Raw genomic sequence first — 26,455 nt, forward strand, 5'->3', positions numbered from 1 at the left:
ACAGAAAAGGGTTGATTCAGGAGTACGGCAAGGTCGGTGGCCCCAGCATCTTCACCATCAGAAGTAACCTGGGGATCAGGGATGACTAGGGTGCCCCTAGAGTTAAGACAGGGAAGGAGCCCCTGGCCCAGAGTAATCTGACAGCAGCATTAGACTAGTTGTCATTGTACGGTTACAATAGACCATTTGAGGTTAACCAATTGTGGATCATATGTACATACTGTGATCAGGTAATGTTATAAGAAAGCTGCTCCTGACAAAACATAAACGGCAATTATGCTTCCATAAAATATACGTACAGTATAGAAATATCTGTGGAGCCACAGCCTCACTGCGCAGGCGCGGGACCAGCGGCCGGACATGTAGAAATGCGCATGCGCCCCACAATATCAGAGCTTTCCGGGAGCAACATTCCAATACGTGGGCGGCGCCAGCAGTGACTGTATGCAGCGCTGCCCCTGATTGAATAGCAGGATCACACCCCTATGACTGAAAACGAGCAGGTAGGACAATGTATATATAATGTTATAAAATCATTATACTACCACCGATTTTAATGAAAAAAGCTTGTTAGTGTGATGCACATTGCATCACTAGCAAAGCAATGGGGGCCGTGTAGAGCGCAGCCAGGACGCGACAGGTTCCCTTTACAGCCAGGGATGTCACATTCAAATACACAGAGGCCAAAGGTCAAAGCTCGGACAAAGTCGCCGACCAACCTGGATATTTATTAAAATATATGTCTAAAACGATTAATTTAAAAATTATAGTGGAATATTATAATATGTTATGTAAAAGCAATAAAAAGCATATGGCCCAATGGCCTAATTTATATATGTAATTTAATAGAGGATAAAAATCCTTGAATGAAATAGATAATGTATGATGCAAACAAAAGTGCCCCCAAACACAGTATGATACCCCCACACTCACAGTATGATGACCCTACTGTACCCCTCTCCCTCAATTCCCCCAACAAAGAATGGTGACCCCATCACAGTATGATTCTCCAACTGTAATCCCCACACAGCCCTCCATACAGTATAACGGGCCCCACATAAAGCCCTCCATACAGTATAATGGCCCCCACAGAGTCCTCCATACAGTATAATGGCCCCCACACAGTATAATGGCCCCCACACAGCCCTCCATACATGTATAATGGCCCCCACACAGTCCTCCATACAGTATAATGGCCCCACATAGTCCTCCATACAGTATAACGGGCCCCACAGAGAGCCCTCCATACAGTATAATGGGCCCCACAGAGAGCCCTCCATACAGTATAATGGGCCCCACAGAGAGCCCTCCATACAGTATAATGGCCCCCACACAGCCCTCCATACAGTATAATGGGCCCCACAGAGAGTCCTCCATACAGTATAATGGGCCCCACAGACAATCCTCCATACAGTATAATGACCCCCACATAGCCCTCCATACAGTATAATGGGCCCCACACAGCCCTCCATACACGGCTCCGCATGGTGCTCCGCACTGTATACACGGCCCCGCATGGTGCTCCGCACAGTATACACGGCCCCGCATGGTGCTCCGCACAGTATACACGGCCCCGCATGGTGCTCCAGACAGTATACACGGCTCCGCACGGTGCTCCGCACAGTATACACGGCTCCGCACAGTACACACGGCCCCGCACGGTGCTCCGCACAGTACACACGGTGCTCCGCACAGTACACACGGCCCCGCACGGTGCTCCGAACAGTACACACGGCTCCGCACAGTACACACGGCTCCGCACGGTGCTCCGCACAGTACACACGGCTCCGTACGGTGCTCCGCACAGTACACACGGCCCCGCATGGAGCTCCGCACAGTATACATGGCTCCGCACAGTATACACGGCTCCGCACGGTGCTCCGCACAGTATACACGGCCCAGCACGCTGCTCCGCACAGTATACACGGCTCCGCACAGTATACACGGCTCCGCACGGTGCTCCGCACTGTATACACGGCTCTGCACGGTGCTCCGCACTGTATACACGGCCCCGCACTGTATACACGGTCCCGCACAGTATACACGGCCCCGCATGGTGCTCCGCACTGTATACACGGCCCGCACGGTGCTCCGCACTGTATACACGGCTCCGCACGGTGCTCCGCACTGTATACACGGCCCCGCACTGTGCTCCGCACAGTATACACGGCCCCGCACGGTGCTCCGCACAGTATACACGGCCCCGCACGGTGCTCCGCACAGTATACACGGCCCCGCACGGTGCTCCGCACAGTATACACGGCCCCGCACGGTGCTCCGCACTGTATACACGGCCCCGCATGGCACAGTATACACGGCTCCGCATGGTGCTCCGCACACTATACACGGCTCCGCACAGTATACACGGCTCCGCACAGCATACACGGCCCCGCACGGTGCTCCGCACAGTATACACGGCTCCGCACGGTGCTCCGCACAGTATACACGGCTCCGCACGGTGCTCCGCACAGTATACACGGCCCCGCACGGTGCTCCGCACAGTATACATGGCTCCGCACGGTGCTCCGCACAGTATACACGGCCCCGCACGGTGCTCCGCACAGTATACACAGCTCCGCACGGTGCTCCGCACAGTATACACGGCTCCGCACGGTGCTCCGCACAGTATACACGGCTCCGCACTGTATACACGGCTCCGTATGGTGCTCCGCACAGTATACACAGCTCCGCACAGTATACACGGCTCCGCACGGTGCTCCGCACAGTATACATGGCTCCGCACGGTGCTCCGCACAGTATACACGGCCCCGCACGGTGCTCCGCACAGTATACACGGCCCCGCACGGTGCTCCGCACAGTATACACGGCCCCGCATGCTGCTCCGCACAGTATACACGGCTCCGCACAGTATACACGGTGCTCTACCCCCGGGCCCACAGGCCTCTCCCGGTCACCAGCGCCGGGGCCGCTCCCTTCAGGCCGCGTGCGGAGGACAGTGGCCGCGGCTGTATGAAGACGATGGCTGATGCCCGGGGGCCCAAAACCTCTGCTGGAGGACCGGCCCGGGGGGCATCTGCCCTTCTGCCCCAGGACTAGCCCGCCGCTGTCTGCCCTTATCGGGGGATCTAAGGCTGCACGAAGAGCAGAGACAGCAGGCCGGAACAGACAGCTTCTGCGCGCTGCCTCCAACAACCAGCAGAGGGCAGCAACACAGAGACAGCGTCTGATCCTGACTATGAGACAGAGAGACGGCGGAGGAGGGGGAGAGAGACGGCGGAGGAGGGGGGAGAGAGACGGCGGAGGAGGGGGAAGAGAGAGACGGCGGAGGAGGGGGAAGAGAGAGACGGCGGAGGAGGGGGAAGAGAGAGACGGCGGAGGAGGGGGAAGAGAGAGACGGCGGAGGAGGGGGAAGAGAGAGACGGCGGAGGAGGGGGAAGAGAGAGACGGCGGAGGAGGGGGAAGAGAGAGATGGCGGAGGAGGGGGAAGAGAGATGGCGGAGGAGGGGGAGAGAGAGACGGCGGAGGAGGGGGAGAGAGAGACGGCGGAGGAGGGGGAGAGAGAGACGGCGGAGGAGGGGGAGAGAGAGACGGCGGAGGAGGGGGAGAGAGAGACGGCGGAGGAGGAGAGAGAGAGACGGCGGAGGAGGAGAGAGAGAGACGGCGGAGGAGGAGAGAGAGAGACGGCGGAGGAGGAGAGAGAGAGACGGCGGAGGAGGAGAGAGAGACGGCGGAGGAGGGGGAAGAGAGACGGCGGAGGGGGAAGAGAGACGGCGGAGGAGGGGGAAGAGAGACGGTGGAGGAGGGGGAGAGAGAGACGGCGGAGGAGGAGAAAGAGACGGCGGAGGGGGAGAGAGAGACGGCGGAGGAGGAGAGAGAGAGACGGCGGAGGAGGAGAGAGAGACGGCGGAGGAGGAGAGAGAGAGACGGCGGAGGAGGGGGAGAGAGAGACGGCGGAGGAGGGGGAGAGAGACGGCGGAGGAGGGGGAGAGAGACGGCGGAGGAGGGGGAGAGAGACGACGGAGGAGAGAGAGACGGCGGAGGGGGGGAGAGAGACGACGGAGGAGGGGGAGAGAGAGACGGCGGAGGAGGGGGAAGAGAGACGGCGGAGGAGGGGGAAGAGAGACGGCGGAGGAGGGGGAAGAGAGACGGCGGAGGAGGGGGAAGAGAGACGGCGGAGGAGGGGGAAGAGAGACGGCGGAGGAGGGGGAAGAGACGACGGAGGAGAGAGAGAGACGGCGGAGGAGGAGAGAGAGACGGCGGAGGAGGGGGAGACGACGGAGGAGAGAGAGAGACGGCGGAGGGGGGGAGAGAGACGACGGAGGGGGAGAGAGAGACGGCGGAGGGGGGAGAGAGAGACGACGGAGGGGGAGAGAGAGACGGCGGAGGGGGGAGAGAGAGACGGCGGAGGGGGGAGAGAGAGACGGCGGAGGAGGGGGAAGAGAGACGGCGGAGGAGGGGGAAGAGAGACGGCGGAGGAGGGGGAAGAGAGACGGCGGAGGAGGGGGAAGAGAGACGGCGGAGGAGGGGGAAGAGAGACGGCGGAGGAGGGGGAGAGAGACGACGGAGGAGGGGGAGAGAGACGACGGAGGGGGAGAGAGAGACGGCGGAGGAGGGGGAGACGACGGAGGAGAGAGAGAGACGGCGGAGGGGGGGAGAGAGACGACGGAGGGGGAGAGAGAGACGGCGGAGGGGGGAGAGAGAGACGACGGAGGGGGAGAGAGAGACGGCGGAGGGGGGAGAGAGAGACGGCGGAGGGGGGAGAGAGAGACGGCGGAGGAGGGGGAAGAGAGACGGCGGAGGAGGGGGAAGAGAGACGGCGGAGGAGGGGGAAGAGAGACGGCGGAGGAGGGGGAAGAGAGACGGCGGAGGAGGGGGAAGAGAGACGGCGGAGGAGGGGGAGAGAGACGACGGAGGAGGGGGAGAGAGACGACGGAGGGGGAGAGAGAGACGGCGGAGGAGGGGGAAGAGAGAGACACCACAGGAAGAGGCTGCTGCACTGAGAGCGGAGGACCTGTGGTGACGTCACCGTCATGTGATCAGGGGCGGGGCTCAGGAGAGGTAGAGACTAAATACACGTGGGCTAAAGGACGACATACCCATGTGACTTGATGATGTCACCGGAAGGGGCGGGGCCTCGCGCTCCATTGCTCTCTGCTGCTGAGACTGTGGTGATTACACCGAGGAGCTGAGGTGATTTGGGGGCGCAGATAAGTGGATGTTCCTGTATGGGGGCTGCACAGGGAGCGGTGTGAGACTGCGGGTGAGGAGGGGGTCCTGTTACTTGCATGGAATCTCCCTGACCCCCTGCTGGAGGTGTAGTTACCACGGTCACCGTTCCCCCCCGCTGGTGGTGTGGTTACCACGGTGACCGCCCCCTGCTGGCGCTGTAGTTACCACGGTGACCGTCCTCTGTTGGCGGTGTAGTTACCACGGTGACCGTCCTCCTACGAGGCTGATAATGAGCGGTCAGGTCGGCGGAGGAGGCCGCGGTGGAGTTTGTGGCTTTTCCTCCAGATTCTTCCTGATAAATGTCGGATATTTGGGGCAGAATTCAGTGATTGTCGTTATATCGTCCCCTGTGATCTCCATCTTCTCCTTTATCATGAAGACGCCGGCAGGACGAGATCCCTCCAGCTGATCCAGTGTTCATCCCTCCTTCTCCTGAATGACCCCGAGGATGGACGAGGACGAGACCACCAGAAGATTATTACACTTCACCCTGGAGATCATCTCCCTGCTGAGCGGAGAGGTAACTCCTCTACATTTCTATCAGCTTTATTGTGTTATGTAACAAGTGCGACATCGGGAAGAGGAAATCCAGAAGAGGAAGAGAAGGATTCTTTACTGTAAGAGCAGTGATTGTGTGCAGCTCTCTGCCAGGAGGAGTTGTCATGGGGATTCCCTATAAGAGCTGTAGAGGGGCCTGGATGTCTGTCCTGAGTGTAATAATATTCCAGGTTATGGCCCCAGATTACTGGAGACGGTTATTGATCCCGGGATTTCTACTGATTGTCAGATCTGGAGTCAGGAAGGAATTCTTCTCCCTAAGTGTCTCTCTCCATACACAGGATTACACAATAGTGAGGAAGACACCGGGGGAGGGTGTGACTCCCATCATCCATCTCCAGGAGTCAGGAGGGCGGAGCCCGGGCCCCATCACAGAGCCTCCCCCGCACTCCCCGATACATGAGAGGAAGAAGAAGATCCTAGAGCTCAGCAACAAGATGATTGAGCTGCTGAGCGGAGAGGTGACTGCTGGGACATTATACAGGACAGCACTGGAGGATTCTGGGTGATGACCGGAGAGGTGACTTCTGGGACATTATACAGGACAGCACTGGAGGATTCTGGGTGATGACCGGAGAGGTGACTGCTGGGACATTATACAGGACAGCACTGGAGGATTCTGGGTGATGAGCGGAGAGGTGACTGCTGGGCCATTATACAGGACAGCACTGGAGGATTCTGGGTGATGACCCGAGAGGTGACTGCTGGGACATTATACAAGACGGCACTGGAGGATTCTGGGTGATGAGCGGAGAGGTGACTGCTGGGACATTATACAGGACAGCACTGGAGGATTCTGGGTGATGAGCGGAGAGGTGACTGCTGGGACATTATACCGGATGGCACTGGAGGATTCTGGGTGATGACCGGAGAGGTGACTGCTGGGACATTATACAGGACAGCACTGGAGGATTCTGGGTTGTGACCGGAGCGGTGGCTGCTGGGACATTATACAGGACAGCACTGGAGGATTCTGGGTGATGATGGTGTCGTTGTTGTCAGGTTCCTATAAGGTGTCAGGACTTCGCTGTCTATCTCTGCATGGAGGAGTGGGAGTATCTAGAAGGACACCAGGATCGGTACCAGGAGGTGATGATGGAGGAGCTCCGGCCTCTTACACCAGGTTCGCTGTAGATGACGTGTAATGATGAATCTCCCATTTTCGTCTTTTCTCCTCTTTTTTTGCCTTGTACATGTGACTCTTGTGCTGCTGTTCTCGCTCCCTCCCTGTCTCGTCTTCTCCGCTCCCCTCCCCCATCGCTCACACAGGAGAGTGATTGTCCACAGCGTTTGATTTTAAATTCTGTGGATAAATCTGCAGATTTCTGATTGTGTTTGGAGGAGAATGAAGCCTCATAAGGCGACAGCAGAAGAAATATTAGGAAGATTCATCGCTTCATGACATAATGGCCGATCAGTAATGAGGGCTATGAAGGGTCGTTCCTCCTGAGCTAGTTGGGGTCTCAGGACTCCTGTTCTGGTGACTGATGGGGTCCTCTGTCCCCTGATCCGACGTCCCACACTGGTCGGTTACTCTGGTGACGTCCCTCCCCCGGTATCAGTATGGTACAATATAAGGGAGGGCCCTGCTCAGTCTACATGTTAGGGGGGAATAGAAAGAGTTTCGTATCGGACACGACCAGAATAAGATGTTACATTTCTCTGAGGTCTCAGATTTGTAGTGATTTACATTTATTGTGCATTGTTCCTTACAGGGAACCTGTCTGGTTGGATATCGCCAGTATCATGCACATATGGGGTTAATCCACTTGTTAATAGCATTAGGGAGGTGCCCGGCCGCTGTACTGAGTGTGCGGCATCGAGAAGCCACCGGCTTTCAGTCATGCAGGCTCCAACGCACCTACTGTCACCGAGCATTAATAATTGGGCTATCGTGAAGCTGACAGTGACCGTATGGAAGGCGTTAAATACGGTTTCCAGGCTGTGGAACCCAGGGTGTTGTGCCATACGCTCACTGGTCACTTACCGATACCTACGTAGAGAGTAGTCTGGATCGCGTGCTTGCGACTCTGGACGAAATACGGACAGCGTGACGGCACGGTGAGATATTGTGTGATCTCCCCGGTGTCGTCCTGACTGTGTGTGTTGGGGATTCCCTGACAAATTGGTGGCAGCGGTGGGATATTGTATGATCCTGCCGGTGCCGTCCCTGACAAATTGGTGGCAGCGGTGGGATATTGTGTGATCCTGCCGATGCCGTCCCTGACACGCAGCACTTTACAATTAAGCGGGGACATGTACAGACAATAAATTCAACACAAGGTAAGACAGTTTAAACAGTTACATTAGGAGCGAGGGTCCGGCCGCTCACACGCTTACAATCTACAAGGGAATGGGGGGACACAATAGGTGAAAAGTGCTTGTTATTTCAGGTCTGACAATTTATAATAAATAGGGATTTTAATATAAAGCTGCATGATCCAGTCATCAGCCCGTATGTATACAGTGCCTACAAGTAGTATTCAACCCCCTGCAGATTTAGCTGGTTGACACATGCGGAATTAACTTGGCATTGTGACATTTGTAATGTAGATCAGCCTGGAAGTGGGAAATGCACTGCAGCAACTTTTTTTTTATTTTTTTTTAAAACGTTAAAAGTTAATTCAGAGTGTCATTTATTATTCAACCCCTCAAACCACAAGAATTCTGTTTGGTCCCCCTAAAGTATTAAGAAGTAGTTCAGGCACCAAGAATAATGAGCTTCACATGTGTGGATTAAAGATCTCTTTTGCCAGCCTTTTCTGACTATTTAAGACCCTCCCCCAACTTGTGAACAACACTCAGACATGGTCAACATGGGAAAGACAAAGGAGCATTCCAAGGCCATCAGAGACAAGATCGTGGAGGGTCACAAGGCTGGCAAGGGGTACAAAACCCTTTCCAAGGAGTTGGGCCTACCTGTCTCCACTGTTGGGAGCATCATCCGTAAGTGGAAGGCTTATGGAACTACTGTTAGCCTTCCACGGCCTGGACAGCCTTTGAAAGTGTCCTCCCGTGCCGAGGCCAGGCTTGTCCGAAGAGTCAAGGCTAACCCAACGACAACAAGGAAGGAGCTCCGGGAAGATCTCATGGCAGTGGGAACATTGGTTTCAGTCAATACCATAAGTAACGTACTCCACCGCAATGGTCTCCGTTCCAGACGAGCCCGTAAGGTACCTTTACTTTCAAAGCGTCATGTCAAGGCTCGTCTACAGTTTGCTCATGATCACTTGGAGGACTCTGAGACAGACTGGTTCAAGGTTCTATGGTCTGATGAGACCAAGATCGAGATCTTTGGTGCCGTGACGTTTGGAGACTGGATGGCACTGCATACGACCCCAAGAATACCATCCCTACAGTTAAGCATGGTGGTGGCAGCATCATGCTGTGGGGCTGTTTCTCTGCCAAGGGGCCTGGCCATCTGGTCTGCATCCATGGGAAGATGGATAGCACGGCCTACCTGGAGATTTTGGCCAAGAACCTCCGCTCCTCCATCAAGGATCTTAAGATGGGTCGTAATTTCATCTTCCAACAAGACAACGACCCAAAGCACACAGCCAAGAAAACCAAGGCCTGGTTCAAGAGGGAAAAAGTCAAGGTGTTGGAGTGGCCTAGTCAGTCTCCTGACCTTAACCCAATTGAAAACTTGTGGAAGGAGCTCAAGAATAAAGTCCACATGAGACACCCAAAGAACCTAGATAACTTGGAGAAGATCTGCATGGAGGAGTGGGCCAAGATAACGCCACAGACCTGTGCCGGCCTGATCAGGTCTTATAAAAGACGATTATTAGCTGTAATTGCAAACAAGGGTTATTCCACAAAATATTAAACATAGGGGTTGTATAATAATTGACCCACACTTTTATGTTTAAAATGTAATAAAATTCAACTGAGCAACATAACTTTTTGGTTTGTAAGATTTATGCTTCTGTTCATAAAACCTACTCTCGTTTGAAGGCTCTAACTTATTTGCATCTTATCAAACCAGCTAAATCTGCAGGGGGTTGAATACTACTTGTAGGCACTGTAAGTGCAATAATCAAGTATCGAGTGCAGTTATCGTGTGCATGGAGGGTGTGGAGACAGATGAAGAGTAGGGAACAGATTCTGAATAATATTTAGAAGGAGGGAACAGGGGAAAGTTGGTTTACTGAGTAGTTAAGTTGGTAGGCTTGTTTAAAGAGATGGGTTTTTAAAGCGCGCTTAAAGACATGGGGCTAGGCATCAGTCGGATCGTCTGGGGTAGAGCATTCCAGAGAACTGGCGCAGCAAGAGAGAAGTCTTGGAGACGGAGGTGCGAGGTTCAGATTATGAGGGATGTTAGTCTTAGGTCATTTGTAGAACGGAGGGCACGTGTAGGGCGATAGAGATGAGAGAGGAGATATAAGGCGGTACAGAACTGTGGAGAGCTTTGTGGGTGAGAGCGATGAGTTTATATTGGACCCTGTAGCGAATGGGCAACCAGTGTAATGACTGGCACAAGATGGAAGCATCGGTGAAGCGGCTGGACAGAAATACAACCCCAGCTGCCACATTCAGGATGGATTGGAGAGGAGAAAGTTTGGTAAGAGGGAGACCGATCAGAAGAGAGTTGCAGTAGTCCAGACGAGAGTGAATAAGAGCGACAGTCAGAGTTTTAGCAGTTTCAAAGGTGAGAAAAGGTCGGATTCTGGAGATGTTTTTAAGATGAAGGTGACAAGAGTGAGCGAGTGATCGGATATAGGGAGTAAAGGAAAGGTTAGTGTCGAATATGACCCCAAGGCAGCGGGCGTGCTGCTTGGGGGTTATGGTTGAATCATCCAAGGTAATTTCGATGTTAGGTAGAGTTGGGTTAGTAGAGGGGAGAAACACCAGAAGTTCAGTTTTAGAGAGATTCAGTTTAAGATAGAGGGAGGACATGATGTTCGAGACAGCAGACAGTCCTTGGTATTTTGTATTCGGGTAGGGGTGATGTAAGGGGAAGAACTGTATAATTGGGTGTCTTCAGCATAGAGATGATACTGGAACTCAAATCTGCTGATTGTTTGTCCAATAGGGGCAGTGTATAGAGAGAAGAGGAGGGGGCCTAGGACTGAGCCCTGCGGGACCCCGATAGTAAGGGGATGAGGAGAGGAAGAGTAGCCGGCAAAAGATACAGTGAAGGAGCGGTCAGAGAAGTAGGAGAACCAGGAGAGAACGGTTTCCTTGAGGCCTATAGAGCAGAGCATAGTAAGGATTTGCTGGTGATCCACAGTGTCAAATGCGGCTGAGACATCCAGGAGAATCAGCAGGGAGCAGTGACCTTTGGATTTAGCTGTTCGTAGATCATTAGAGACTTTAGTGAGGGCAGTTTCAGTGGAGTGTAAGGAGCGGAAACCAGATTGTAGAGGGTCGAGGAGTTATCTGAGAGATAGCGGATTAGATGGGAGTGGACCAAGCATTCCAGGAGTTTAGAGATGTAAGGAAGATTAGAGACAGGTCTGTAGTTAGCAGTGCGGTTCTGGTCCAGGAATGGCTTTTTAAGTAAAGGGGTTATGATGGCATGTTTAAATGAGGAGGGAAAGATACCTGAAGAAAGAGAGAGGTTAAATATTTTAGTCAGGTGAGTGGTGACCACCGGTGAGAGAGACTGCAGGAGATGTGAAGGAATGGGGTCACTGTTGCTGGTTGTAAGTCAAGAAGAAATGAGAAGCTGGGTAACTTCTTCTTCTGTAACAGGCTCAAAGATGGCTAGTGAGCTTGAAGTGCGTCAGGGAAGGGGATCCAGGCACTGAGGAGATTGGGCTGAGATGTCCTGATGTATGTGGTTGATTTTTTCTAGGAAATAAGTGGTCAGATCCTCCCCGCTGAGGTTGGTGGTGGGGGCCTGTGCATTAGGTTTCAGGAGGGAGTTTAAGGTTTCAAAAAGTCATTTTGGATTGTTGGACAGTGAAGTGATGAGTGGGGTGAAGTAGGATTGTTTGTTCAGATGAAGGGCAGAGTTATAGGTTTTGAGCATGAATTTATAGTGGAGAAGTCCTCTGCTAAAAGAGATTTTCTCCACTGACGCTCAGCACACCTTGAGCAACACTGAAGAAAACGTATTTGCATTGTGTGCCAGGGCTGCCGTTGTCTGTGTCAGGTCTTTCTGCGTGTAGAAGGTGCTGCTTCATCTAGGGCGCTCTTCAGTGTATTATTGTAGTGTGAGAATGTCAAGTCTGGACAGGAGAGGGAGGAGATGAGGGCTAAAGATGTGTGGAGATTGTCCATAAGCTGCTGTATGTGGCGTTGTCCCGGGGAGGAGACAGTTCTTGACAGAGAAGAAAACAAGGTTGTTGTCCGAGAGCGGGAGAGGGGATTTAGTAAAGTCATGCAGCGAGCAGAGACGGGAGAAAACCAGGTCCAGAGTATTCCCGTCTTCATGTGTAGGAGAGTTAGTAATCTGTGAGAGGCCGAATGAGGGGGTTAGAGAAAGTAGATGAGAGGCAGATTGGGAGAGGGAATCATTGATGGGGATATTAAAGTCTCCCATGATGGGGGTGGGGATGTCACAGGATAGAAAGTGAGGAAGCCAGGTGGCAAAATGATCCAGGAACTGGCGGGAGGAGCCTGGAGGGTGGTACACAGTACTGTTTCACTCCTACCCTTACCCGAGGCTCGGTGACAGTGTCATGTCGGATCACAGATGTACAGCCAGGCAGTACTGAGAATACGTCTGTATTCTGCTGCATCAAATTCCGAGCCTCCCATCGCTGCTGTTTAGTGAGAGCATCACTTATCTTAACCTCACACTCGTCCCTGGCTGGTGTCAAAGGGTTCCGAGACGGTACGACTGGCGTCTCATCCATAATCAAACATTCCCGGACTTTCCAGGCTTTTAGCAGGTTCACATGATACAGTTGTTCCGGTTTTCTCTTTCCGGGCTGGTACACTCGGTAATTCACCTCCCCGACCTTTTCCCGGACTTCATTTGGCCCTTGCCACTTGATCTCCTTGGGTAGCCCAAGGCAGCAGAATATGGCAAACAGCTCGCAGGGGATACGTATTGCCTCCGGGTAACAGGTGGCATAATCTACTACCACCAAAATATGTTGGTGGCCACGGGCAGATTTTACTATAGGCCCCACCAGATTCATCGCAATCCGCTGAAAAGGTACCTCTATAATGGGTAGAGGTACCAATGGAGTCCGGAAATTTGCAGTGGGTGTGGTAAGTTGACACTTGGGACACGACTCACAATACCTCTGTACCTCAGCATAAATCCTGGGACAAAGAACCGCTGCAAAATACGTTCTTGTGTTTTTCTTTCACCCCTAGGTGTCCACCCAGCGTGTGTGTGTGTGAGACATCTCTAGCAGCGCCCGGCGGTACGATTGCCAGCTGTTCCACCACTTCATCCCGGATTTTTTCAACTCTATATAATAGATCCTGGTTGACAGCCATGCGTGGGAAAACCGCCTCTGCACCCGGTTGCTGAGGCACCCCTTTTATTTCTACCACCCTTTCTCGTGCGCGTGCTAGAGTGGGATCCTGCAGCTGAGCTGTCCCAAAAGTACCAGGGGACACTTCCAGCTCTGGGATCGACGGGGTCTCCTCAACCTCTCCTGCCAATACCTCAAGGGGAACCTATCGGGGTTACACTCTGTCTCTAGGTCAGCGACCCCCTACGGCAGGTATCCCTGACTCGGAATCTTTGGGTTCTGTGCCTGGACATTTACCCTGGGAGGGTTAACTTTGTTCTCCTATAGGGACCAGTATAGGGGCAAGTATCTTCCCAAAACAGTCCCATTAGGAAGGGTCTTCACCACTCCCATCACATGTTTCATCTCCCCACACTGGGTGGAAAAAGTAACCTCTGCTGTCGGGTACTCTCGGAGGTCCCCATGTAAGCAAACAACGCCGACTTTCCGTCCACTGGGGTTCTCCTTGGCAACCAGTGACCCATGCACCAGAGTCACTAGGCTCCCTGAGTCCAAGAGAGCCTCCTTCTGGTACCCTTTGACGAGTACCTGGCACAATTGGGGTTTGCTGCCCGCAGCGTCTGCAGTCACGGTGCAGACTGTCTGGGTATACATCGAGACTCTGCGCGTGAACCCACAGTCCATGGGTTCAACAGTCAGGGGGCAGTTGTCAGCCACATGTCCTGGCCCTTGGCGCTGCCAGCACCTGATAGTGGAGGCACCATTTGTCTTTGAGACCGTTTTAGGGGACACTGGTCTGCCTCCCTCACTCCAGGGTACCCCCTCATTATGGGCTCGGTACTGACTGTCCCCAGTAGAGGGACGTGACCGTTTCACCGGCTCCTGGGCTTGCAGGGTCCTGCATGATAGTAGCAGTGGGGCAGAGACCCGTATGAAGTCCTTGGCCCTGATTGGGCCGTGTACTGCTCAATCAGGCTAACCACCTGGTCTAAAGTGCCCGGGTCCCCTTGCCGACCTCAACTCTGTATAGCTACTGGCAGAGTCCTCTCTAGCCGATCGACCACCACCCGCTCCACCATCTGGGCCAGAGTCAAAGTCTCAGGCTGGAGCCACCTTTTAACTAGATGCAGCAAGTCATATGCCTGAGACCTGGCGGGCCGGGCCTCCACAAAGGTCCATGAAAACACCTGTTGGGTTGTCAAATATGTATTAACTCCCAGTAGGGCAAGGATCTCACCTTTCAGCTTCCCATAGTCCTGGTCATCATCGCAACTCAGGCCAAAGTAGGCCTTCTGCGCATCGCCTATCAGAAACTGAGCCACCACGTCAGCCCACTGGGAAGTTGGCAGGTTCTCCCACTCCATGGTGTGCATGTAGATGGTGAGGAAGGCTTCTACGTCATCCTCCGGACTCGGCTTCCTCAAGACTGAACGGACCTTGTCCCGGGCCTCACGAGTTTCCGGGATCGGTGCTGGTGGCATCTCTCGCAGAGCCGCAATCTGCTGCACGATCAAGTCATTAGTGCGCTGCTGGTACTGCTCCTGCTGTTGCTGCTCCTGCTGTTGCCTCTGGAGATGTTGGTACTGCTGGGTGAGTACTAACTGCTTTAGTAGCCCCTCCATGTCAGCAGGCTTGAGCTGTAGCTTTGCAGACTTGATCACAGACATGCTGCTTTTGGGGTATGCCTCAGTTCACACTGCCCGCATTCTGCACCAAATTGTAATGAGGCAGTGACCCAAGGAAAGTTCAACTTTAAATGTCTTTATTTGCACAATGTCCTCCGGGTCGCAGCCGGGTGATCCAAACAGTCCGTGTAAACCTGCCGCCGTTTCACTCGGGTGCGCCAGTTACGTTGCCTTCACAAGCCTTTGTTGTACCTTCACCCAGGCTGCATTGTACAGCGCCTCCTGCTCTGCAGCTTAGCAAACAAACCACTGACACACCCAAACCTTTGTTGAAGGTTTTTTAATGGATTCTGATGTTGTCCTCTATTTTCATCTTCTCCTTTTACTGTAAAGACGCCCTCCAGCTGATCCAGTGTTCATTCCTCCTTCTCCTGAATGACCCCCCGAGGATGGACGAGGACGAGACCACCAGAAGATTATTACACTTCACCCTGGAGATCATCTCCCTGCTGAGCGGAGAGGTAACTCCTCTACATTTCTATCAGCTTTATTGTGTTATGTAACCAGTTCGACATCAGGAAGAGGAAATCCAGAAGAGGAAGAGAAGGATTCTTTACTGTAAGAGCAGTGATTGTGTGCAGCTCTCTGCCAGGAGGAGTTGTCATGGGGATTCCCTATAAGAGCTGTAGAGGGGCCTGGATGTCTGTCCTGAGTGTAATAATATTCCAGGTTATGGCCCCAGATTACTGGAGACGGTTATTGATCCCGGGATTTCTACTGATTGTCAGATCTGGAGTCGGGAAGGAATTCTTCTCCCTAAGTGTCTCTCTCCATACACAGGATTACACAATAGTGAGGAAGACACCGGGGGAGGGTGTGACTCCCATCATCCATCTCCAGGAGTCAGGAGGGCGGAGCCCGGGCCCCATCACAGAGCCTCCCCCGCACCCCCCGATACATGAGAGGAAGAGGAAGAAGATCCTAGAGCTCAGCAACAAGATGATTGAGCTGCTGAGCGGAGAGGTGACTGCTGGGACATTATACAGGACAGCACTGGAGGATTCTGGGTGATGACCGGAGAGGTGACTTCTGGGACATTATACAGGACAGCACTGGAGGATTCTGGGTGATGACCGGAGAGGTGACTGCTGGGACATTATACAGGACAGCACTGGAGGATTCTGGGTGATGAGCGGAGAGGTGACTGCTGGGACATTATACAGGACGGCACTGGAGGATTCTGGGTGATGACCGGATAGGTGACTGCTGGGACATTATACAGGACAGCACTGGAGGATTCTGGATGATGACTGGAGAGGTGACTGCTGGGACATTATACAGGACAGCACTGTAGGATTCTGGGTGATCAGCGGAGAGGTGACTGCTGGGACATTATACAGGACAGCACTGGAGGATTCTGGGTGATGACCTGAGAGGTGACTGCTGGGACATTATACAGGACAGCACTGGAGGATTCTGGGTGATGACCGGAGAGGTGACTGCTGGGACATTATACAGGACGGCACTGGAAGATTCTGGGTGATGACCGGAGAGGTGACTGCTGGGACATTATACAGGACAGCACTGGAGGATTCTGGGTGATGACGGTGTCGTTGTTGTCAGGTTCCTATAAGGTGTCAGGACGTCGCTGTCTATCTCTCCATGGAGGAGTGGGAGTATCTAGAAGGACACCAGGATCGGTACCAGGAGGCGATGATGGAGGAGCTCCGGCCTCTGACATCACCAGGTGAGAGGAGACTCTTGTTGGCTCCGGTGGATGTGATGACGTCTCTCGGCCTCGTCCTATAATAGATGATTTTTCTCCAGACTTGCTCTGGTTTTCTCTACATTTTCTCACAGCTTTCATTCCCTGATTCTTCTCTTCTGATCTGTGAGTCGCGGTTTCTCCGCTGTCGTCTTCATCAGTCTTGAGTCTTCGTCCTCGGCGGCTTCTTTCAGAAACTTTCACCTTCCTTAGAGCATCGGTCACATTTTGTCTGCAGTTGTCCCAACTCTTCTGTCCATTCTCTCCTATGATTTCTTTCGGTACCGGAGTCTGATCGTTACTCAGCAGAGTCGGGGTTAATTTACTGATGATTTTCCACCTAATCTGCTGTCGCTTGTCCATACCTCTGAACTCTGTGTGGCATTGACCTGGTCTCTAATCTGAGCTGCTGTTAACCTGCGATTTCTGAGGCTGGTGACTCGGATAAACTTATCTTCAGAAGCAGAGGTGACTCTTGGTCTTCCTTTCCTGGGGCGGTCCTCATGTGAGCCAGTTTCTTTGTAGCGCTTGATGGTTTTTGCAACTGCACTTGGGGACACTTTCAAAGTTTGCCCGATTTTTCGGACTGACTGACATTCATTTCTTAAAGTAATGATGGCCACCCGTTTTTCCTTACTCAGCTGCTTTTTTCTTGCCATAATACAAATTATAACAGTCTATTCAGTAGGACTATCAGCTGTGTATCCACCAGACTTCTGCACAACACAGCTGATGGCCCCTCACCCCATTTATAAGGTGAGAAATCCCACTTATTAAACCTGACAGGGCACACCTGTGAAGTGAAGACCATTTCCGGTGACTACCTCTTGAAGCTCATCAAGAGAATGCCAAGAGTGTGCAAAGCAGTCATCAAAGCAAAAGGTGGCTACTTTGAAGAACCTAGAATATAAGACATATTTTCAGTTGTTTCACACTTTTTTGTTAATTATATAATTCCACATGAGTTAATTCATAGTTTTGATGCCTTCAGTGTGAATGTGCAATTTTCATAGTCATGAAAATACAGAAAAATCTTTAAATGAGAAGGTGTGTCCAAACTTTTGGTCTGTACTGTATGTATATATTTTATTTGGCAAACTAATGTATGTGTGTGTGTATGTATATATATAATATTTATATTTTATACAAAAACATTTATTCTAATTTTGGGAGACAAAGCAAATTTAATGGGGACTTCAATCTGAGATCCTGGTCTGGTGGTAATAATTGTAAGTCTCCCTTAAAGGGATGTTTGTTCAGAAGAATATGTATTATGGAGCTTTTCTGTGGAGTCTGACCAGACAATCTCTCCTTGGCTCCCCGTGTGCATCAGTAAGCGCCCATGACCCCGGTGCCTGCTCTCTAGTTGTCCTTTCTACACATTGATAGGCACTAACCGCTGCGTACTGGGTGCTCCCCTCAACACCGTCCTTCCGGGTTCTGTGACTTCATCTGTTAGTCGTACATGTGCCTTTTTTTTCCTCCTTTAGAGACAAACGCAGAACTTGCTGCTTATTTAAGTGTTTATACCGAGGTGGATGTTGAGATTTATCTCTATTTAGAGAAGAAGAAAAACATGGTAACTCGTCTTTTAATAGATCAGGTTCTCTCCTCTTAGTGATCCCAGAGGATCCTGTCCAGGAGGGAGGCCGTGTCCTCATGGTGAAATCATGAGCTCTCAAAAAACAATCACTGGTAAATGGTCACCGTCCTTCCCCCAATCTCCATACAGTGAATTAGGAGAGGAAACCAATGGATAGAAATGTGGAGCTTTCTCCAGCTCCTCTGTGGTTCCATCCCTGGAGACGAAACTTGGAGAAGTTGTGTTTTTTAGTACGGCTCCTTCATCTGACTGACGAGGGTCTTCTCTGTCCCTCTCCTCTGGGTCCTCTTCCTCAGAGTGCAGAGCAGAGAGCATTAGGCTTTGGCCTCGCTGATTATCACTTCATACTTGAGACCCACAATGTGCTGGGTCCTTGGTATCGGGGGTGAGGACCACAACAATGTAATTTATTCCCAGATACATAAATATAGAATTACTGGTTCTGAGAGACGAGTCTCATATATAGACAGATACACGGCAGGTCATGTATTCAGTCTCTGTGTCTCCACAGATGGATCCAGGAGGAGAAATCCACCAGAGAGATGTCCCCGTCCTCTGTATCCCCAGGACTGTCCAGAGGAGAATCACAGCATCCCGGAGGATCATCAGGTAGATGACACTGAAGTCCCCACAACATCTGACCATGACGTGATGGGACCTGAGCTCATCTTACATTTTTCTTTTTAGGGTGAAGATCTGATTGATATTAAGGTTGAGGTTATACATGGAGCACAAGAGGCGACCACATTATGGGCCGATCAGCAGGGTGAGGAGGGGAGACTGTCATGTCTGTTCTTTTGTCACCTACTGCTACTCCCATCATCACATGACACAACCTACAGTGTCATGTAAAAGTATAGGCACCCCTTATTTTCCCTTATTGAATTTTTTTTTAAATGTAAAAGATGAAAATATATATAATTTATTGTTTTGCCTGAAATACAAAGGAAATGTCGTCTTTAACTTTAGGCCTTTTAGAGATTATTTCATCTTCAACTTAACTGTTCACAATAACAGTAATTTTGACCATTGGTGCCCAAACTTTTACATGTCACTGTATTCTGTCACTATGTGTCTCCTACAGAAGGACTCATGGAAAGAAATCCACCAGAGAGATGTCCCCGTCCTCTGTATCCCCAGGACTGTCCAGAAGAGAATCACAACATCCCGGAGAGTCATCAGGTAGACGGTGCTGAGCCCTGTACCGGATCTGTATATGGGGGGACATTTCTGATCGAGGTCATAGATGTCACAGATTTTGGTGGTTTCTTGTATTGTGCTGATTGTTACATCTGATATATCAGGAGGAAGATCCGACTAAGAATAAAGTGAAGGACGAGACAGAAGAAGAAGCGATGACGAGGGGGGATCAGCCGTGTGTGAGTGACGGGAAGGAGGAGATTCCGGTAGATGTTTCCACAGGTGTGTAATAATGACCGGCGTATGACGATGATGATGACTGGCGTATGACGATGATGATTGGCATGTGACTATGATTAGCGGCGTGTGATGATGATGACTGGCGTATGATGATGATGATTGGCATGTGACTATGATTAGCGGCGTGTGATGATGATGACTGGCGTATGACGATGATGATTGGCATGTGACTATGATTAGCGGCGTGTGATGATGATGACTGGCGTATGACGATGATGGTTGGCATGTGACTATGATTAGCGGCGTGTGATGATGATGACTGGCGTATGATGATGATGATTGGCATGTGACTATGATTAGCGGTGCCTGACGATGACCGGTGTGTGATTATTGTATGAAGTCTCCGGTGCAGTGAATCTTTATCCGCCGTCCACATCACAGCAGAAGCGTCCGGTGATGGCGCGGCTGCTCTTGTACAGAGTCCGGTTGCGCACCGATGAATAACTGGGCCGCATTCACACTTCTTCTTAATGATTTAATAAGCACATTTTTAATTTTCCTAATTGTGTTTTTTAATATTACTTATTATATCTTTTATTTTCATATTATTCTTACACAAGTCTCATGCTGCCATATAAATAACCGAGCTTGCGGTTCGGAAAGAACCCCGGGGGAAGATTCCGTATAATGAGGCGCTGTGGACGCCGTCTGGCCTATGATCCAGTGATGTCCATCTTTTTCAGCGTGCATAAAAGCGCAGTCGACCAGAGGCTAGACAGAGTCCGGTGTAACTCTGCTGCCTCATTATTCTGAATGGATCCCTCGGGGGTGTCATCTGAATCATGTGTTTTGTAGATTTAGATGGAAACCCCGATGTACAGTGGGTACGGAAAGTATTCAGACCCCTTTAAATTTTTCACTCTTTGTTTTATTGCATCTATTCGGTAAGTTCTAAAAAGTTCATTTTTTTCTCATTATAGTACACTCTGCACCCCATCTTGACTGAAAAAAAACAGAAATGTAGACATTTTTGCAAATTTATTAAAAAAGAAAAACTGAAATATCACATGGTCATAAGTATTCAGACCCTTTGCTCAGTGTTGAGTAGAAGCCCCCTTTTGAGCTAGTACAGCCATGAGTCTTCTAGGGAATGATGCAACAAGTTGTTCACACCTGGATTTAGGGATCCTCTGCCATTCTTCCTTGCAGATCCTCTCCAGTTCCATAGGTTGGATGGTGAACGTTGGTGGACAGACATTTTCAGGTCTCTGCAGAGATGCTCAATTGGGTTTAGGTCAGGGCTCTGGCTGGGCCAGTCAAGAATGGCCACAGAGTTGTTCTGAAGCCACTCCTTTGTCATTTTAGCTGTGTGCTTAGGGTTATTGTCTTGTTGGAAGGTGAACCTTCAGCCAAGTCTGAGGTCCAGAGCACTCTGGAAGAGGTTTTCATCCAGGATATCTCTGTACTTGGCTGCATTCATGTTTCCTTCAATTGCAACCAGTCATCCTGTCCCTGCAGCTGAAAAATACCCCCATAACATGATGCTGCCACCACCATGTTTCACTGTAGGGATTGTATTGGGCAGATCATGAGCAGTGCCTGGTTTTCTCCACACATACCGCTTAGAATTATCACCAAAAAGTTCTATCTTCGTCTCATCAGATCAGAGAATCTTATTTCTCACAGTCTGTGAGTCCTTCATGTGTTTTGAGCAAACTCTATGCGGGCTTTCATGTCTTGCACTGAGGAGAGGCTTCCATCTGGCCACTCTGCCATAAATGCCTGACTGGTGGAGGGCTGCAGTGATCGTTGACTTTGTGGAACTTTCTCCCATCTCCCTACTGCATCTCTGGAGCTCAGCCACAGTGATCTTGGGGGTTTTCTTTACCTCTCCTACCAAGGCTCTTCTTCCACGATTGCTCAGTTTGGCTGGACGGCCAGGTCTAGGAAGACTTCTGGTGGTCCCAAGCGTCTTCTGTTTAAGGATTATGGAGGCCACTGTGCTCTTAGGAACCTTGAGTAATTCAGAAATACTTTTGTAACCTTGGCCACATCTGTGCCTTGCCACAATTCTGTCTCTGAGCTCCTTGGGCAGTTCCTTTGAGCTGATGATTCTCATTTGGTCTGACATGCACTGTGAGCGGTGACATCTTATATAGACAGGTGTGTGCCTTTCCAAATCAAGTCCTATCAGTTTAATTAAACACAGCTGGACTCCAATGAAGGAGTAGAACAGTAGAACCATTTCAAGGAGGATCACAAGGAAATGGACAGCATGTGAATTAAATATGAGTGTCTGAGCAAAGGGTCTGAATACTTATGACCATGTGATATTTCAGTTTTTCTTTTTTAATAAATTTGCAAAATTGTCTGCATTTTTGCTTTTTTTTCAGTCAAGATGGGGTGCAGAGTGGACTTTAATGAGAAAAATAAATGAACTTTTTAGAATTTACCAAATGGCTGCAATGAAGCAAAGAGTGAAAAATGTAAAGGGGTCTGAATACTTCCCGTACCCACTGTAAGTGTTCAGCGTACTTCACAGGATAAATATGATCCAAAATATTCTGTACCCCAAAATGCCACCAAGAGCTTCTACTCAACCCACAAAAAACAAGTCCCCACTCAGGTTCATCATCTGTAAACGGTAATATAGGGGGTGTCCATATTACTGGTAGCACAAAGTCTCTGGAAAAGTGACTTGGCTCCCACTTAAAGAAATCCAGTGACATCTGCGCTCCCAAATCCAAATGCCCCCTCCTCCTGGGCCCCACCGTGTGCAGTTAGCATCCACATGTTTGGCATTACTGTAGCGAGGAGAGCCAATTTATTTCTCCAGAAGGCACTAGCTGGGAATCATGTACTGGGCGCTACAACGTAAGGGCACTGCAATGTACCGGACACTACAATGTACTGCCCACTATAATGAAATATTTGCATTTTTACTTTGCAACATCCATTACTGCTCGTTTCTGGAAAGCACCCATGGAGTCAGATTCATCACTACACCTGTAGATACATTTCCATAGGGGTGTAATTTCCAAACTGGTGTCACTTGAGGGGGGATTCTGCTCTTTTGCCACTTTGGGGCTCTGTATATGGAGTCTGCAAACTGTTCTACTAAAGTTTGTTCTCCAAGAGTAAAATAGCGCTCCTTCCCTCCCGAGTCTCGCCATGTGGCTAAGCAGTACAGTACAGCCACATGTGGGGTATTGCCCCGTTCAGCAGAAATTGTACAACAAATTATGTGGTCATTTTTACCCATTTTCCCTTGTGAAAATGTAAAATCTGGGGCTAAAATAACATTATAGTGGTAAAAATGTTTTTTTTTTTTTCTTCACCGTTCAATTGTATAACATTTTGTGAATCACAATTACCTTGTATTCATTGGGAAAGTGCGCGGTGGATGCTGGGTGTGACGCGCGGGGAAACCCCACCCACAGCCCGGCATCCACCGCGGGGATCGCATCACCGAGTCACGCCTCACTTGACGTGACATCAGGGGAAGCAAGAGCCGGCTGCAGCCGGGGGTCGCGTGATGCCGGTGAGTGGCCAGCGATAGCGCCGCTCACAGCCAATAAAGACAAAGCTAGGTAATTAAAAGAAATCTTCTCTCAATGGGTTAATTACATTGGGGGCATTTTTAATAGTAGTGTACAACTTCTTTAATTACGTGGACACTTTTCTATACTAAGGCCAAGATACGAAGCTTGAGAGAGTGAAATGGCACTGGAGGTCCATTAAGGGAACCTGTCATCAGTAATTACCACTTAACGAACTATTTGCTGTCTAATCTCTGCCACCCCTGACTTGTGCCAATGTCACCAGTTTATAAGTGTTATTCACTTTACCCGTCATTGTGTTAATGTTATGGCATGTAGTTGTCCTCCTTATTACTGGTACTTTCACTGACGAGGGTCTTTATTGTGAGATCCAGAAAATACATTCAGAAATCTCTTTTGTGTTGAAGAAAAAACTCACATCTAATTTATCTTTCCTCCTGATAGGAAATCCTTGTGAGAATAACGGTTCATCACTAAATTGTAAAAAAGAAGATATCATGAAGCACTCTAATGGAGAAAACCTCATCACCCTTCCTGCACCTCCTGGACTTCACAGCACTTCACCTTCTTATAATCCTAATCATGAGGAATCATCTCCTGAGCAATCTCGCATTATTACCAAAAGTCCAGGGGGCAAAATGGATTCAAGATTTCAGAGTGACAAGAAATTTACAAAAAGCTCAGATTTTTTAACACACAGAAAACACAAAGGAAAAAAAACATACTCCTGTTCAGAATGTGGGAAATGCTTTACATATAAATCACAATTTGTTATACATGAGAGAATTCACACAGGAGAGAAGCCATTTTCTTGTTCGGAATGTGGGAAGTCCTTCAAACATAAAGGGGATCTTATTACACATCAGAGAAATCATACAGGGGAGAAGCCATTTTCATGTTCGGAATGTGGGAAATGTTGTAAAAATAAATCAGACCTTGTTAAACATCAAAGAATTCACACAGGAGAAAAGCCGTATTCATGTTCAGAATGTGGAAAGTCCTTCACAGGTAAAGGAAGTCTTATTATACATCAGAGAATTCACAGAGGAGAGAAGCCATATTCATGTTCAGAATGTGGGAAATGTTGTAGAAGTAAATCAGACCTTGTTAAACATCAAAGAATTCACACAGGGGAAAAACCTTTTTCATGTTTACAATGTGGAAGGTGCTTTCCAGAGCAATCACAGCTTGTTATACATCAGAGAATTCACACAGGAGAAAAGCCGTATTCATGTTCAGAATGTGGGAAATGCTTTACATTTAAAGGGAGTGTTATTACACATCAGAAAATTCACACAGGAGAGAAGCCATATTCCTGTTCAGAATGTGGGAAATGCTTTACATTTAAAGGGAGTCTTATTACACATCAGAGAAATCACACAGGAGAAAAAACATTTTCATGTTCACTATGTGAGAAGTCCTTCACAAATAAAGGGAGTTTTATAACACATCAGAGAATTCACACAGGAGAAAAACCATTTTTGTGTTCACTATGTGGGAAGACCTTCACAGCTAAAGGGCATCTTAGTAGACATCAGAACATTCATACTGGAAAGAAGCCATATTCATGTTCAGAATGTGGGAAGTGTTTTAGTTATAAATCAGATCTTGTTAAACATCAGAGAATTCACACAGGAGAAAAGCAGTATTCATGTTCAGAATGTGGGAAATGCTTTACAAATAAAGGGAATCTTATTACACATCAGAAAATTCACACAGGAGAGCAGCCGTATTTATGTTCAGAATGCGGGAAATCTTTTATGCGTAAATCAAATCTTTCTGCTCATAAGATAAATTCATACAGGAGAAATGCTATTTTCTTGTTCAGAATGTGGGAAATGTTTTATATATAAATCAGCGCTTGTTATACATCAAAGAATTCACACAGGAGAAAAACTTTTTTCATGTTTTGCATGTGGAAGATGCTTCGCAAATAAATCGGAGCTTGTTATACATCAACGAATTCACAGAGGAGAAAAGCCGTATTCATGTTCATTCTGTGAGAAATGCTTTACAAAAAAAAATTATCTTGTGCAGCATGAGAGAAGTCACACAGGAGAGAAGCCGTATTCATGTTCAGAATGTGGGAAATCTTTTATACAAAAATCACACCTTGTAAAACATGAGAGAAGTCATATGGGAAAGAAACTGTAATTATGTTCACTGTGTTTTATAAAGTTTAATAAACATTGTTCAGCATAAATGAGTACACCCCCTTTAATGAGTAAGATTTTATTTAATAGCTCACTGAACACAAGATCAATTTCTACAATTTTGTCAACACTAAGTTTCATAGAACATTTTTTTGCAATCAAAACATGAAAGTAAAAGGTAATAATATAACTCTCATTACAAAATCTTCAGTTTTACTCAAATTAGTTGATGCAAAAATGAGTACACCCCACATCAAAAGCTACTACATCTATTATTTTGTATGGCCTCCATAATTTTAAAGGACGGCACCAAGTTTTCTAGGCCTGGAATGAACAAGTTAGTGACAATACTACATCTATCTTTTATCTCTCTTTCGATAACGAGCTCTTAGAGCCTGGATGCTGGAGGGAGCGATGACAACTTGTCTCTTCAGAATTCCCCATAGGTGTTTGGTTGGGTTCAGATCAGGAGACACTTGGCCACAGAATCACTGTCACCCTGTTCTTCAGAAATGTAACAGTGGCCTACCAAGGGAACAGAGTGATGGCAGCATCTTTTCTGTCACTACAGAGCAGAACATCTGTGAATTCATGATACCATCAATGAAATGTAGCTCCTCATGCAGCCGCACATAAGGACACGGCCACCACCAGGTCTCACTGTAGACACCATGCATTCTCATTGTATTCCTCACCTCTTCAATGTCATACAGTTTTGAAGCCATCAGTTCCAAAAAAAACCTTTATCTTGGTGTCATCACTCCAGAGTATAAAGTCCCAGGAGTCTTCATATGTTTCCGCATGTGTCCTGGCAGATTGTAGGGCGGCTTTTTTGTGTATGGGATTTAGGAGAGGCTTTCTATGTGGACAACACCCATGTCTGCCATTCCTCTATAGAAAACATTGTCTGCTTTCAGCTCATCTCTCAATGCTTGGATGAAAAATCACAGTTGGGAAAGAATGGACGGGACAAAGAAAGTTACTGATAATCCAGCACTTGTTTTCCAGTGTGAATAAAACCAAAAACTTTTATTGAACAATCCAAATTAAAATCATAGAAACATTAAAAAACAGATAGGAGCAAAACATCTCTGCGTTTCTACCTGGTATTTGTGTTCAGTTCTTCTTCATGACATAATAAATCACCAGTAACCGGCTTCTTCTACACATCATAGTGTCTAATGCACAGCGGAGACCCCCAGCCCCAAATGGACGTGTGCAAGTATGTCTACATTACCCCTA

General features: G+C 49.1%; 1 protein-coding gene across 5 annotated transcripts; it reads left to right on the forward strand.

Annotated features, from left to right (window-relative positions):
- The first annotated feature begins 4,934 nt into the window (after positions 1-4,934).
- Positions 4,935-25,052, forward strand: LOC141241680 (uncharacterized). Of its 5 annotated transcripts, none has more exons than XM_073668794.1 (12): positions 4,937-5,221; positions 5,570-5,710; positions 6,030-6,209; positions 6,751-6,871; positions 15,146-15,273; positions 15,593-15,775; positions 16,376-16,499; positions 18,632-18,729; positions 18,808-18,886; positions 19,205-19,302; positions 19,425-19,542; positions 23,505-25,052. In XM_073668794.1, exons 2-12 carry the CDS (start codon positions 5,627-5,629, stop codon positions 24,911-24,913), a joined length of 2,622 nt encoding a protein of 873 aa, XP_073524895.1. In that variant the 5' UTR covers positions 4,937-5,221; positions 5,570-5,626; the 3' UTR covers positions 24,914-25,052. The 5 variants fall into 5 exon arrangements, with proteins under 5 accessions (XP_073524897.1, XP_073524896.1, XP_073524898.1 ...); XM_073668793.1 differs by having other exon boundaries at positions 4,938-5,151; XM_073668796.1 differs by lacking the exons at positions 6,030-6,209; positions 6,751-6,871 and having other exon boundaries at positions 4,935-5,151.
- The last annotated feature ends 1,403 nt before the right edge of the window (positions 25,053-26,455 follow it).

The sequence above is a fragment of the Phyllobates terribilis genome, unplaced genomic scaffold (assembly GCF_046119375.1).
Source record: "Phyllobates terribilis strain yellow unplaced genomic scaffold, ASM4611937v1 Scaffold_1019__1_contigs__length_468203, whole genome shotgun sequence".
Taxonomy (NCBI): Eukaryota; Metazoa; Chordata; class Amphibia; order Anura; family Dendrobatidae; genus Phyllobates; species Phyllobates terribilis.

Bases quoted from the DNA above. Each gene is read 5' to 3' on its own strand.
- LOC141241680 (XM_073668794.1), top strand. From the start codon at position 5,627: ATGACCCCGAGGATGGACGAGGACGAGACCACCAGAAGATTATTACAC. The intron at 16,500-18,631 runs GTGAGAGGAGAC...GTGTCTCCACAG, and splicing joins CCGGCCTCTGACATCACCAG to ATGGATCCAGGAGGAGAAAT. The intron at 18,730-18,807 runs GTAGATGACACT...TTTTCTTTTTAG, and splicing joins GCATCCCGGAGGATCATCAG to GGTGAAGATCTGATTGATAT.